Source organism: Mesoplodon bidens (assembly GCF_964165515.1).
Source record: "Mesoplodon bidens genome assembly, chromosome: 17".
NCBI classification, from domain to species: Eukaryota; Metazoa; Chordata; class Mammalia; order Artiodactyla; family Ziphiidae; genus Mesoplodon; species Mesoplodon bidens.
In genome coordinates, this window is record NC_138174.1 from 12,214,587 (window position 1) to 12,230,096 (window position 15,510).

The following is a 15,510-nucleotide window of genomic DNA, read 5'->3' on the forward strand; positions in this document are numbered from 1 at the left end:
AATATGATCTTGCATTTAAATAGTGCTTTATTGTTTTAAAGATACTTTCATACTTCAATCACATTTAGTGATTTTAATAGCAGTTTTTAGTATTCTGGTATGCTTACCTCTCTTTAAATGCCAAAAATCCTAGCATCACTGTTGTCATAATTCTGTTATTCTGGTATTAAAAAAATAAAAAATCTAAATTATTTACACTTGAAATAACCATAATTCAATTACTCAATTTACTTTAAAAAATCACATATAATATGTGGTCTAGACAGGCTCTCACTTGGGCACACAGCAAAAAGAAACCAATTATTGCAAGAAATAATTCTTAGTCCAAAATAAAGTTTCTGGTCCAGTAGAATATGATTTTCAAAGTACTAAAATTGATATAAGTAACTCTGCACTGTGATCTCCAGCTATACATGATAAAACTAATGAAGATGATGAAAACTAGAAAAAATTTTTGAAACAAAAACTATATAGCTCTCTATAAATTAGGAAAAAAACCCTAATCCTAGTCAAAGGTCAAAAGGTGCTTTATAAATATCTCTACAAGGTTATTAAACAAGAGATGGGATTATTCAAAAGAAGTCAAGGAAATACTGGGAAGTAGCAAATAAGCATCATTGTTCTTTTGACTAGCGTAGTATCTGAAACAGCTTCTTAGGTGGAAAATTATGCTAATAATATACTCTTGACTCAACAATGGCACTAATGACAATGCATTTTGATGTTTAAGATCATATTTTCTAAGATCAAATAATATTCCATTAAAATTTATCTGCTAGTTTATATTAAAAGGTTAACATATGTTTAACATTTTTTTATAACAGCTTTATTGAGGTATAAATCATACAACATGCAATTAACCCATGTTAAGGTGCTTTCCATGTTTTTTGGTTCATTCATGAAGTTGTACAACTATCACCATGATTAATTTTAGAACATTTTCATCACCCCCCCAAGAAACCCTATACACGTTAGCAGTCATTCTCCATCACCCACCCTTCCCCCAGCCCTGCCAGCCTTCGGCTACTACTATTAACCTATTTTCTGTCCATATGGATTTGTCTATTCTCGACATTTCATATAAATGGAATCATACAATATGTGATCTCTTGTGACTGGCTTCTTTCACTCAGGATAATGTTTTCAAGGTCCATCCATGTTGTAGCATATGTCATCAGTCCTTCATTCCTTTTTACTGCTGAATAATATTCCATTGTTTGGATATACCACAATTGTTTACCCATTCATCAGTTGATGGACATTTGGGTTGTTTCCACTTTTTAGCTATTATGAATAATGTTGCCCTAAACATTTGTACACACATTTTTATGTGCACATAGGTTTTCATTTCTTAGGGCTGTACACAGAGGAATGGAATTGCTGGGTCACAACCTTTTGAGGAACCAACAGACTGTTTTCAGAGTGATGGTGCTATTTTACAACCCCACCAGCAGTGTAAGAGGGCTCCAATTTCTCCACATCATCATTATTATTCATTAATATCTGTCTTTTTTATTATCACAACATCTGTTTTTATAAATGGTACTTTTTAATATGTTGTAATATATTTAGACATTAAAATTGTTTTAATATATTAAATACTGTTTATTGATATTTTGCTTTATGAATTCTGAACTCTTCAAAAAAGCCAAATACTGATATTGATACATATTTCAGTATTAAAACAGAGACCCCAAACTATCATTTTTGCACTGATTATTTCAATAAATAATTGCAAGTCCTCATAAAGCTTTACATGACAAATTACCTTCAGAGCTTAGTATTAGGTACAGCTTTTTATCCACTTGTATATTTCCTTATACAAAAAAATGAGAGCTGTGTAACTCACTCTTTCTTTGTGCTGATTACTAGAAAGCTTAAAGATAGAGCTTTTTCTTAGTTGGGAATCTTGCAAAACTTTAACTTTTATTTTTATCTTTTACCTTATGAGTCTTGTTTTTATATCTATATTTAGTAAAAGGTAAAACAATCCTTTTTAGAGAGAAAATAGGGTATAAAAAAGTAAACAAATACATATGTAGTATCTAGTAATTATTTAATAAAATGAGTCACGGTACCTGGTATCTATAGTTAGCTTAAGAATGGGGGAGGGCTTCTCTGGTGGTGCAGTGGCTGAGAGTCCACCTGCCGATGCAGGGGACACGGGTTCCTGCCCCGGACCAGGAAGATCCCACATGCCGCGGGGCCCGTGAGCCATGGCCGCTGAGCCTGCGCGTCCGGAGCCTGTGCTACACAACGGGAGAGGCCACAACAGTGAGAGGCCCGCGTACCACCAAAAAAAAAAAAAAGAATGGGGGAGAGGGGGCTTCCCTGGTGGCGCCGTGGTTGAGAGTCTGCCTGCCGATGCAGGGGGCACAGGTTCGTGCCCCGGTCCGCGAAGATCCCACGTGCCGCGGAGCGGCTGGGCCCGTGAGCCATGGCCGCTGGGCCTGCGCGTCTGGAGCCAGTGCTCCGCAACGGGAGAGGCCACAACAGGGAGAGGCCCGCTTGCCGCAAAAAAAAAAAGAATGGAGGAGAGGGACTTCCCTGGCGGTGCAGTGGGTAAGACTCCACGCTCCCAATGCAGGAGGCCTGGGGGGTTCAATCCCTGGTTAGGGAACTAGATCCTGCATGCATGCTGCAACCAGGAAGTCCATATGCTGCAACTAAAGATCCTGCACACGGCAACGAAGGTCCTGCATGCTGCAACTAAGACCTGGCGCAGCCAAAATAAATAAATAAATAAATATTAAAAAAAAAAAAAAAAGAACAGGGGAAAATATTTCCAGTTTCCATTTGGAATAATTTATAGAAAGTTACTTTATATTTCTCTGCATTACTTTTTAAAGTCACATAAAAGAATTATTTGTCTGTATGAAATGCATGCATTCTTCCTTAAAGAAAAAAAGTGAGTATCTATAAGTAGTTATAGAAATACATTTGGCATCCATTACTGGTGATACTGAATAGAATTTAGGTTTTGGTGCCAGAAACTATACTTACCTCTGAGTGATTTCTGTAAAGTTAAGGTCTAATAATTTCACTTATTAAGTTAGGGCAAAAAATCATATGTATCTTCCAGACCTAGGTGACAACAAAACAATCTAAACACAAATAGGAGAATTGAATAAAATTTTTTTTTTTTTTTTTTTTTTTTTTTTTTTTGCGGTATGCGGGCCTCTCACTGTTGTGGCCTCTCCCGTTGCGGAGCACAGGCTCCGGATGCGCAGGCCCAGCGGCCCTGGCTCACGGGCCCAGCCGCTCCGCGGCATATGGGATCCTCCCAGACCGGGGCACGAACCCGTATCCCCTGCATCGGCAGGCGGACTCTCAACCACTGCGCCACCAGGGAGGCCCTGAATAAAATTTTTAATACCTTAAAAGAACACTTCTTGTACCCTCATTCTATTTCCACTCTAGACTTAAGTATCATGAACACTTGGCAAAGTTTGGTCCAAAGGGCCATCACTATAAATTAATTAACATAAATTAAAGTTTGGTCCAAAGGGCCATTGCTATAAATTAATAAACATCACTAGGCCATCACTATAAATTAATAAACATCATAAAATGACTTAAATTACCATGTGCTAAGTGGCAGGACCTTGCAGTTGAGTAAGTATTGGTTTTCTAGAATAGTAGGAAACCTTAGCAATTGTATAGTTTGCCTCAGTCATTTTACAGATGTGGGAAATGAAGATGAGGTGAAAGAACTTGCCCCAAATGTCCTAAGTTCACAGCAGGGTGGGAACTATACCCAAGCTGATTCCTGTTTCCACAATACCATGATAGTTCAAATCAAAGTTTAAAATGCATCTGATTTGCAGCTTTGTTTAAACCTTGAGTTTTAAAGAGCTGAGCACGATATAGCGTAAAATAGCAAAAAGTTTTGATGAACGCACATTTTTAGCTAACAGCCAACTAGAATCCAAATGAAATAGCAATGTTACTATCAGAGCAGATCATGGGTATATTATTAAAAGCAAGTGTAATGATGTCAACCTTAAGGCCTTCTAGGATATTTTTAAAATCATAAGAATGCTATTAGATGGTATAGGGTCACTTGAGAAAGTTGCTTTCATACAGGCAAAGGAAGAAACTTCTGGAAGAAGAGCTAAAGAGAAGTTCGATAGCTCTTTCTTATCTATTCCAATCCCTGAAGTGTGTGGAACATTAACTTCACAAGTTGAAGATTACAGATGAAAAAAGGGAAGAAATAGTAAACCACACAGTTCTGGAATCACAGATTGCGTTTTGGAAGATGGTTTGATCTTGAAATCTTTTTTACTGGTCCTCTCATGGCATTCATTGTCTTCTGATTAACTGAATTACATATTCCCCTGAAATAAAATAAGTGTTAATCGTGACTTTTCAGTCGCCGTGTGTACAACAAAAACATTGTATGTCACGTGGGGAGGACTGTATATTTCACCTAGTTGACCCAGCTCACAGTCCTTCATAAAGAAATTTCCCTATGCAGATTTTCTGCTTACTGTATAATCCTAAACAGCTACATGTTACACCATATCATCTCGTCAAGCTAGAGAGGCAACTAGCTCAAGAGCAGATAATCCAAAGGCTTGGAAGCAGCCCATGAGGTGGCCTAATGTGGAGAGCTTTGTCCAAAGAGGGATGAGATGGACCATTCTGATACTTGCCTCCGGAAATGTAAATTAAAGCTAGGAAAATACATAGAGAGAGGCCATGAAGTACAGCAGGGACAAGATGGAAATAAGGATCCATGAGTAAACCAAAGATATGTGACCTAAAATTACAATAAAATTGAAACTATGATATATACCAAGGTCTATGATATAAAAGTGATATAGAAAGTGAAGATAGCAGTTGGTAATGAGAAGAAAAATGAAGTAGAGAATAAACTAGGGGTCTACTATACTACAAATAGTAATAACACCATTTTTATAGCACATAATCTATGTCAGGGACTGTTCTACATTTTATTTATTTATTTATTTATTTACTCCTATCAACTTCACAAAATCCCTATGGTGTAGACACTATCATTAGCCCTGTTAGATAGAAGAAAGAAACAAAGCTATATAGTTAGTAAGTAGATCTGTAATTTGAATTCAGGAAGTCAGAGTTCAAAGTCTGTGCCTTTAATTTCCATTCTATATGGCAAATCACTAAGGTGATGATCCATGAACATCTGCTAAGGTCTTTAAAGCTCCCCTGAATTCTAATTCTAATATCTGTGGGCCCAGTTATATTGTAATTCCTGTTCTTAGATTTCCATGGCATCATCTTTCCCTTACTGACTTATATATCTTTATAAAGCCAACTTCCCCGTATGCTCACTTGATGTAGTAAGAGCCAGCTTCAATTCCCTGCAAGGTGCTTTAAAAAATATTTTTCTCAGGGAGTGATGTCAGCAAAAATGACAGAATAGAGACCTCCAAAAATTATTTCCTCCATAAAAGCAATGAGAAAATTGGCAAAAGTGGTCAGAAGCAACTTTTTCAGAAGTCTAAAAATTAACCAAAGGCTTGCAGCAATCCTGGAGAACTTAATAAACATACACACACACACACACACACACACACACACACACACACAACTGAAACTCTGCAAGAACACTGAGCATTGTAATATGTTAACTTGCCCTACCCTGCTTTCCTCAGCTCTGTGGTATTGCTGTGAAGAAATTGACAAACTAATCCTAAAATTCATATGGAAAATAAAGGGACTCCGAACAACCAAAACAATCTTGAAAAAGAAGAATAAATTTGAAGGACTCAGACTCACTGATTTCAAAACTTTCTGAAAAGCTAGAGTCATCAAGACAGCATGGTACTGGCGTAAGGACAGACTTATAGATCAATGGAATAGAACTGAGAGTCTATAAATAAACATATGTTTATGGTTAATTTTTTAAAAGGGTGCCAGGGCAATTCAACTGAAGAAGAATAGTCTTTTCAGCAAATGGTGCTAGGACAACTGAATAGACACATGCAAAAGACTGAAATTGGACCCTTGTTTCACACCATATATAAAAATTAACTCAAAGTGGATCAAAAAGGAGCTAAAACTATCAAACTCTTGGAAGGAAACCTGTATAAATCCTTATGTTCTTGAATTAGGCAATGATTTCTTAGATATGATACCTAAAGCACAAGCAACCACTAAACTGATCCTAGGAAGCCAGTATCAATTGGACTTCATCATCATCAAAACTTTGTCTTCAAAGAACATCATCAAGAAAGAAAAAAAAACCCAAAATTGGAGAAATTATTTGCAAATCATATATCTGATAAGGTCTAGTAACCAGAAAATATAAAGAACTCTTACAACACGACAAAATTAAGACAAACAACTTATCAGTAACTGAAAAATGGGCAAAGGACTTGAACAGATATTTCTCCAAAGATAATATACAAATGGCCAGCAAATGCATGGGCACTAAGTTTCTAACGAGGGTCTCTGGAATACAAAACTTGACATGTTGTCACAACTCATTGCTGGAGGAACTTAAGTCTGTTCCTATATGACTCCACTGGGGGACTTTTACACGCTTGTGCCTGGTTTCCTCCAAACTTCACCTCATACACCCTTTTCCTTTGATGATTTTGCTTTGTATCCTTTTGCTATAATAAATCTTAGTTGCGTGGGCACATAGATGCTGAGTCCTGTGAGTTGTTCTAGAAAATCATGCACAGGAGTGGTCTTGGGGCCCTCCCAACAGAGAAGTATAGTAGTTTCCAGAGGAACGTCCTTTCCCAGAATTTACTTTAATGTTTTAACTACACTGTATTTCCACTGATGAAAATGTACAAAGATAATGAATTATAATTTAAAGTATTTATGACTACGCAAGGAAGAATACTTATCTAGCCAAATATAGAACAAAATGTTGCTTTCCCATGAATTTTCACCAAAGGAACTTGCTATATTGCATGCATCTTGAATGCCTGTATTTGAAAAGGATTCTGATCTATAGCTAATTTATATCTTCATTTACAATTTTTATATTGTTAAGTTATATATGAATATCTTCCCTATGTGAGGTAAAGTTATAAAAGACAAGGATTGCCTGAGTAATTCTTCTGTACTTAGTACAGGACCAGGAAAAATCATGTGTAGATATAACCTCCTAAACTCATAAAATATTCCTCTGTTCTTTATTCATTCTTAATTGTTTTTGTTCACATAGAGAAACATAGTTTAAACTGCACTGGCATCTACATTTATTTCAGTGTCCATATTTCCTCACTAAAAAGGTTAAGGCTGATAATTTAATTGGATTTATATCATTGTTAATGGTGTAGTTGTATGCTCTACTTGGGAACAGTATTATTCTAGCTTGCAAAACAAGATCTTATCATGTTTGAGGATGAAAAGTATTCCTGGAACCTACAAAATATATATAAATAGTGAATGGAGGGAACAAACTTCTTTAAGTTCTCTTATCATCTGCTATTTTACATCGTTGCTATAAAATCTGGACGTTCAACTTCCAAAATACAATGGACACCTGTTTTGTGAGTACCATTCACACGTGAATATAATTAATTAGAAAGGAAAGATATAGTTAGACTTAAGTTTTCACTAGATTCTCTTTCATTTTAGGCAGTTGATACATCTGTTGCCTTTTATTTATTTTTTAAGGGATTAAAAAGAATTTAATTGAAGTATAGTCTACAAACACAAACGTACACATATAATAAATGTACAGCTTGTTAAATTTTCATAAACTCAACACTTCCATGTAAGTAGCATCCAGATTAAGAAGTAGTACATTATCAATACCCCAGGAACGCCTTATTTTTTTTTAACATCTTTATTGGAGTATAATTGCTTTACAATGGTGTGTTAGTTTCTGCTGTATAACAAAGTGAATCAGCTATACATATACATCTATCCCCGTATCTCCTCCCTCTTGCGTCTCATCTGTTGCCTTTTAGAAACGTGGTATGAGCCAGAGACCTGAAATACAAATAGTTGAGCATTTATCCTCTTATTTCATGACTGCTTTCAGAGATAAGAGGAATGGTCAATTCCCAATTAACTCTTTCCTAGCCAGGTCCTTTTGTAGCATGACTAAGAGAAGCTGAAGAATAATGAGAAATTCTGGCCTTCTCCAGTATTATCAGGCTTCTAAAGATTCTGGAAACCCCTCTATCTCAACCCCATAGTCCATGCAATTTTAAAAATAAATATAGAGTAAATTATGAAAATCATACCATCCATTTGGTAAAGACCATTAAAAGTTTTTACAGACACTAAATATAAATAATACATGTACTCTGCCGTTAGGGTTGATAAGACAATAGGAGCTGTAGGTAGCTTGAAATGGAAAGACAAGATCAGATTTTCATTTATTGTCTATTTTTAAATTCCTCCAAGATACAAAAGTGGACACACCTTGTGGGCAGTTGTAAATATAATCTGCAATTCAGGAAAAATTGAGGCTGATGACCTTAGAGATGGTAACTGAAGCCATGAGTAAATGAGATCGTTTGTTAAGAGCACACAGAGAGGTAAGAGAGTTGGTGATATACACTTGGAAAAGCAACTTTTAAGGGACAGGAGAAACACTAAAGATAGGGACATCATTTAAACAACCGGAAAACCCAGGAAAATATACTGGCATGGAAGTCAAGGGGGGTGGGTGATAGTTTTAAAAAGTGAGCACAGTTAGCAGTATGAAATGCGTCAGACATGTCTGCTACCTGGAGGCTTGAAAAGGAGTCATTGTATTGTATTTGGCTATTGAGAGATAAACTGTGTCAGAACCCAGTGGTGGGGGCAGAAGGCAGCTGAAAGAGGCCGAGGAGTTAACAGCAAAGGCAGTGAGTGTATCCACTCTTTCATGAAGTTTAGCTGAGAAAAAGAAAGCTGAGGTAGTCGTTTTATGAGGATAGGGCAAAACAGAAGTTTGTTTTTGTTGTATTTTGGTGGAAGAGATGAGCATGCTGCAGACAAAGGACACACCACAGTCAGTGGAAGAGAGATTGGTAATATGAGAAAATAATTATGAAATGAGTCCTAGAGGCAGCAGATAACTTGGGAAGAAGTATGGGATCCTTTTTCTTTAAGGCAGAAGGAGGAACAGGAAAGATGGATAAAGATGTGAATACATTTGAAGGCAAAAGGGAAGACAGTTGGATTTCACATCTGATGAACTCTTTGCTTTGTGAAGCAAAATGTTAACTAATTTTCTAAAAGTGACAACTTTGGACCAGAAGATGGAATTCGTTCATTTATTCACTCAGCAGATGTTATTGAGCACCTTCTATGTGCCACCACTACATTAGGCACTGGGGTACAAGGACAAATTGTGGTTCTTACAATCTATTGGGGAAACAGCAAAATAAATAGATTGTACAATTTGCTGTCTTAGCAGAGGTTTGCATAGGTGCTTTGTAAGCATACAACAGACGCAACTAGTTCTGGCTTTAGGGGGATCCACATGGAATAGCAGCCAGTTAAGAACTAGGGAAAGGACATTCCAGACAGAGGAAGCAGCACAGGCGTCAAGGTATAAAGCAGATGATAGACACAGGAATCACATATATCATTGGTCTGGCTGCAGTACAGGGCGTAAGTAAGGACATAGCTGGAGAGGCAGGCACTGCGTGTCATACAGGACCTTGTAAAACACACTGAGCAGCTTTGCTGAGATCCTTTGGACAATGAAAAGTCACTGAAGTTTTATACCAGGAACAACACTTCACCTGTATTTTAGAATGATTGCTCAGAGAGCAGAGAAGAAAAATGAGTATGGTGAGGACAAGACTAACAGCTATGCTGTTGAGATTATACCTCAAGTCTACATTTAAATCTGGGAGCTCTATTTTCAAATGAACAATAACAAGACAGAGTTGTCCAAAAAGGCAACGAAACAGCTGGTTAGTCTAGAACCTATGTCATGAGGAATGGCTAATGTAACTTAATATTTTAGCTCAGGGGGTTAAAAAAGCTATGAGAAGATGGAGAGCTGTTTTCAAATCTTTGAAAAGAAAAAAAAAATCTTTGAAAAGCTGTCATATAGAAAGAGTGTAGACTTCCTCTTCAGAGGATGGAACTAAAAGCAATGGGTTTTAAGGAAGTCTCAAAGAAAAAGAAGAAGGAACAGAAGTTTCAAGGAAGAAAAATAAGGAGTTGATGCTTTAACAAGCCTAAAAATTAGAATTGCCTTACAATCAAACAGAGCTGTGTCAGGTGCCTTATCTGGAAACCAAAGCATTATATTCAACAAGTCACAGATGCATTGCTAGAATTCTCTGTTTGTGGGAATAGAAGTTAAGTTTATAGGCATACCTCGCTTTACTGCACCTTGCTTTATCGCACTTCGCAAATAAATCTGTAGAAATTTTTCTACAAATTCGAGGTTTTGTGGCAACCCAGCACTGAGCAAGTCTATCTGCACCATTTTTCCAATAGCACTTGCTCACTTCATGTCTCTGTGTCGCATTTTGGTAATTCTTGAAAAATGTTTCAAACTTTTTCATTATTATTACTATATAATCTGAGAAAAGATTCCCTTCAAAATATTACTGCTCATTGACAATGCACCTGGTCACCCCAGAGCTCCCATGGAGGTAGACAACGATTGGTTTTCATGTCTACTAACAAAACCTCCATTCTGCAGCCCATGGGTCAAGGAGTTATTTTGACTTTCAACTCTTACTACTTAAGAAATGCATTTTGTAAGGCTATGGGCTGCCATAGATAGTGATTCCTTTCGTGGATTTAGGTAAAGTAAATGGAAAACCTTCCGGAAAGGATTCACCATTTAGATACCATTAAGAACATTCATGATTCATGGGAAAAGGTCAAAATATCAACATTAAGAGGAGTTTGGAAGAAGCTAATTCCAATCCTCGTGCATGACTTTGACAGGTTCGAGACTTCAGTAAAGGAAGTAACTTCCATCTGATGGAAGTAATGAGAGAACTAGAATTAGAAGTGGAGCCTGAACATGTGACTGAATTGCTACAATCTCATAATAAAACTTTCACAGATAAGGAGTTGCTTCATGTAGATGAGCAAAGAAAAGTGGTTTCTTGAGATAGCATCTACTCCTGGTGAAGACACTGGGAAGACTGCTGAAATGACAACAAAGGATTTAGAATAGTACATAGATTTAGTTGATAACAGTGTCAGGGACTGAGAGGATTGAGTCCGATTTTGAAAGAGGTTCTACTGTGGGTAAAATGCTATCAAACAGGACTTCCCTTGTGGCGCAGTGGTAGAGAGTCCGCCTGCCGATGCAGGGGACATGGGTTCGTGCCTTGGTCCGGGAAGATCCCACATGCCGGGGAGCAGCTGGGCCCGTGAGCCATGGCCACTGAGCCTGCGCGTCCGGAGCCTGTGCTCCGCAATGGGAGAGGCCACAACAGTGAGAGGCCCACGTACCGCAAAAAAAAAAAAAAAAAAAAAAAAAAAAATGCTATCAAACACCGTTGCATTCCACAGAGAAATTGTTCGTGAAAGGCAGTGTCAATCCCTGTGACAAACTTCACTGTGGTCGTATTTCAAGAAACTGTCACAGCCACCCCACCTTCAGCACCCACCACCCTGATCGGTCAGCAGCCATCAACATCGAGGCAAGACCCTCCACCAGCAAAAAGAGTCTGACCTGCTGGAGGCTCAGATGACAGTTAGCATTTTTTTAGCAATAAAGTATTTTAAAATTAAGGTACGGATATTGTTTTTTAGACATAATGCTCTTGCACTACAGTATAGTGTAAACATAAATTTAATATGCACTGGAAACCAAAAAATTCCCGTGACTTGCTTTACTGTAATATTTATTTTATAGTGGTGGTCTGGAATCAAACCTGCAATATCTCTGAGGTATGTCTGTATATACTGTTTTTAATCTTTCATTTTTAAAAACTGAAATATAATTGATGTACAATATTCTGTAAGTTACAGGCATATAATATAGAGATTGACAATTTTTAAAGGTTATACTCCATTTATAGTTATTATAAAATATTGGCTATATTGCTTGTATATTCTTAAAAAGCAATGTCTTATACACGGTGTAACTTAGAAGAATCCTGAGATGTGGAAACTCAGTTTCAGTCAAAACAGTGAAGCCAGCAGAAATATAAACAGCAGACTCAGCAAAAAGCTCTAGTTATCTACTAAAGAATCAATTATTTATGTATTCAGCATGGGAAGAGCTGCAAATCATGCATTGACCTTTCCAGTCACCATAGTATCCACACGGTCAGAACCATTTTGACTATAAAGATTAACAATTCACTCTAGAGTGAAAATCCTTATTAACATTTATACAGGGAAACAGGATTAACATCTTCCTGGGAAGCTGTTAAAATAGGCTTTGATTGTATGTTCAGTGATCCTGTACAATCAAACTAGGAACTATTCCACCCAAATGATTTTTTCAGATAAACAAAGCTAAAGGAGGATGGCTGAGGCAAGTAGGAATTCTGATGCCCCCGTCGCAGGGAGAGGGGCTGGGGAGATCGGGAAAGAACACAGGAAAATAGTGTTCACCACTTACTGGAATGTAGAACCAATTATGTGCCAAGCATTTCACTCAGCACTTTACTTACATTATATCTCTAAACCCTCACAAATCCCCTGCAAGATAACTACAGTACCACTGCTTCCCTTCTACAGAGGAAGAAAGAAATTGAGGTCCCAAAAGATTGAACCACAGTTAGGTACAAATCTGATATTCAAATCCAAACTTGCAGTGACTCCAGAGTCCGTGGTCTTTCATCATATCACAACCTCATACGGGAGGTGGCATTTTGCTACACCTCGAAGGAGGCAGAACTGGAGTGTAAGAGAAACAACGTACTCCAAGTAGAGAACATGGTCTGAGGAAAGGAATGTGGGTGCCAGTGCTGCAGGGCCTCCAGCCAAGCATCCAGAACCATAAAGTCTGAAGTGATTGTCCATTTTATGGATAAGAGACTACTGTGAGTGATGCTATTTTGTCTCAATTTCCTGCTTACCTTCATTGGCACTAGAAGTCCAAGCCTCCCTTTATCCCCTATTGCCCTGACTCTCATTCTCAAGTTGTTCTATGCATCCCCTTGTCAGCTCCAATCCCCAGTGATAATTCCCTTCCTCTCAGTCCTTTCATTGACCTCTGGAGACTCCACATCAGTGATTAGCCAATTACCTTTAAGGCAAAACCAGCCCTCAAGGTCCTCTACCTCCTTGCCTCATGTAGCTATGTCCTGACGACTCCAGCCCTCTTTCTGGCTCTTCTTCCCTTGACTATCGCTGTTGAAACTCTTCAGAGTTATATCTTAGACTATCTCTTCTTTTCACCCTGTGTATTCTCCCTGATGCATTTCATTCATTCACATGGTGTCATTTACCATCTCTGTGCTAATAAGTTCTAAATCCATATCTTCAATCCTGATTTTTTTTTTCTGAGCTTCATATATCCAGTTGCGCTTTGGACACTTCCATTTGGACAATGCACACTGAAAACTGAATTCATATCCTAAACTTAAAACATATACCAAAATAAAGTTAATAAACATTAAATATTTAAACGTCAAATATTAAGCCATATAAGTACTAAAGAGATGTGATGAATGTTATGAAACACTGAGGTGAAGACAGTCTTTTAAACTATGGCATAAGAAGCCATAAATAAAAGATAGGTCTGACAACATCAAAACAAACTCTATATACCAACAACATCATAAATAAAATGAAAAACCAAATGAAAAACTGGAAATTATGTGCAATGTCTTTCATAATTCACTGATCACTTTCCTGTCCTATCATTTATAAGTACACACTTTCTAGCAATAGCAATGCTGGGTCTATCTTAGACTTCACCATGCATAACTATGAGGTAAAATGCCTTAAGTTTCATGACAGCAGAGGGATAACCACTTATTTGTTTGAATTCTAGCAATTACAAATCAAACTAAAAGAACAACTAAGGAAGCAAATATGCAAAATACACTCTTAATATGGGGAACATATCTCATTTTTACCTTTTTATAAAAGTTATATATTTTCCTTTTCACCCTCCATATACAGAAACTTGGTAACTTTGTTTCCCATAATTCCAACAGCTGTTTCCCTACCAAGCCAAACCAATCAAAAACCTAGAATAGTGAAAAACATAATTTACAGTAAGAGGAAACTCTTAGAACTTGGAAGTAAAAAAAACAAAAGTTACCTGAGACCTTTCGGCAAAGTATGTACAGCGCTCACGGCTGGTCTTGTGGTAACCCTAGATGAAAGATACAGAAGTAAAGAATCCAGCAACAGAGAAGATTTACAATACTAGCGAGATGACTGCTAAGCTAAGTTTATGTCGCTATGCTTTTTTAAAGTAGTGTACAAAATAGTTTTGTAAGTATATTGTGAGAATTATATAGTAGGTTTGTAGATAACATACTAAAAATCATGGCAGTTCCAAAGGGATGTCTTAATATAGAATAAAAACAAACCTTTGACTCTTGTTCCAGTCTCAGTGCAGAGTCTTTCACTTGATTTTCAAGACTCCTTTTTCCTTTCTCTAGTTGTTTAAGCAATGTATTTAAGGCTTCCTGAAAGTATAAACAGTAAATTTTTACATGTGCTCAATTTCTAAATAACAATAAATACGACCACCAATTTCTTCATTGGCAAATTCCCTCTACTCTGTATCAGTCTGTGGTTTCAGAAGTCTTTAATATGTACCTTTTTAGTAACAGTGATAGTAATAATTACAATATTCATTGAACCCTAGCAATATGCCATGTGCTAAGTGCTTTCCATAGATTATTTCATTTAATTCTTATTATAGCCATGGAGATGGCTAATATATTTATTTCCATTTTATTGTTGAGAAAACTGCTAGAGGTTAAATAGCTTGCCCAAAGGCACAGAGCTAATAAATGGTAGAGCTGGAATTAGAATCCAGGTAATCTGACTCCAAAGACAACACACACTAACAATTATTGTATGTGTATTCATAAGATTGTTACCAGGGTAACAAAAGCAGAGTGTTAGAACAGGCGATACGGTTGATAATGAGGGGAACTGTGAAAATATTGTAGAGTAGGACAGTTCTGGAATCTAAGACATCAATCCATCACAAATACCCCTCATCACAAATAGCTGAAGCCAAGTAGAGAAGAAGGTTAGCCAAGTGCCAGAGGAATAATGCACTACACTGATTTGGTTTAAAATTTTAATTCCTAAACTAATAACTGATCTTTTCCAGTAACTCCAATTATTTCCCATATTCTTACATATTAGATTTTAACATCGCCAAGTCAAATTCTACACAACTCTCGTTGGTCATGATCTAGGTCACCGAATTTATTAAAAGAAACATTCAAATAAAAATGGAAGCTGCCGATTTAAATCTCCACAGAGCAAACTGCAAGCTATTTTAGAGCGCATACCCTTCTCCTGAAACACAGCTCATTCTTGAAAAAATTTGCTTATTCTCTCTTAGATACTTGTTAATAACTATTAGAAGTGTAAAAATTGTATTAATAGGAATAATTAGGTCAGCTGAAACAGGGCAATTTCTAGTCTCTAAAA

The 15,510-nt window shown here is 37.0% G+C and overlaps 1 protein-coding gene across 1 annotated transcript in view; it reads right to left on the reverse strand.

Annotated features, from left to right (window-relative positions):
* The window catches only part of LOC308605065 (spermatogenesis- and oogenesis-specific basic helix-loop-helix-containing protein 2-like), a gene marked incomplete at its 5' end in the record, with an annotated part of 77,722 nt that overhangs the window by 49,636 nt on the left and 12,576 nt on the right, over positions 1–15,510 (reverse strand). Inside the window, 2 exons of the mRNA XM_081214729.1 lie at positions 14,153–14,206; positions 14,427–14,525. Of these exons, the coding sequence (XP_081070855.1) occupies positions 14,153–14,206; positions 14,427–14,525 (153 nt within the window). The remainder of the gene's footprint in view (positions 1–14,152; positions 14,207–14,426; positions 14,526–15,510) is intronic.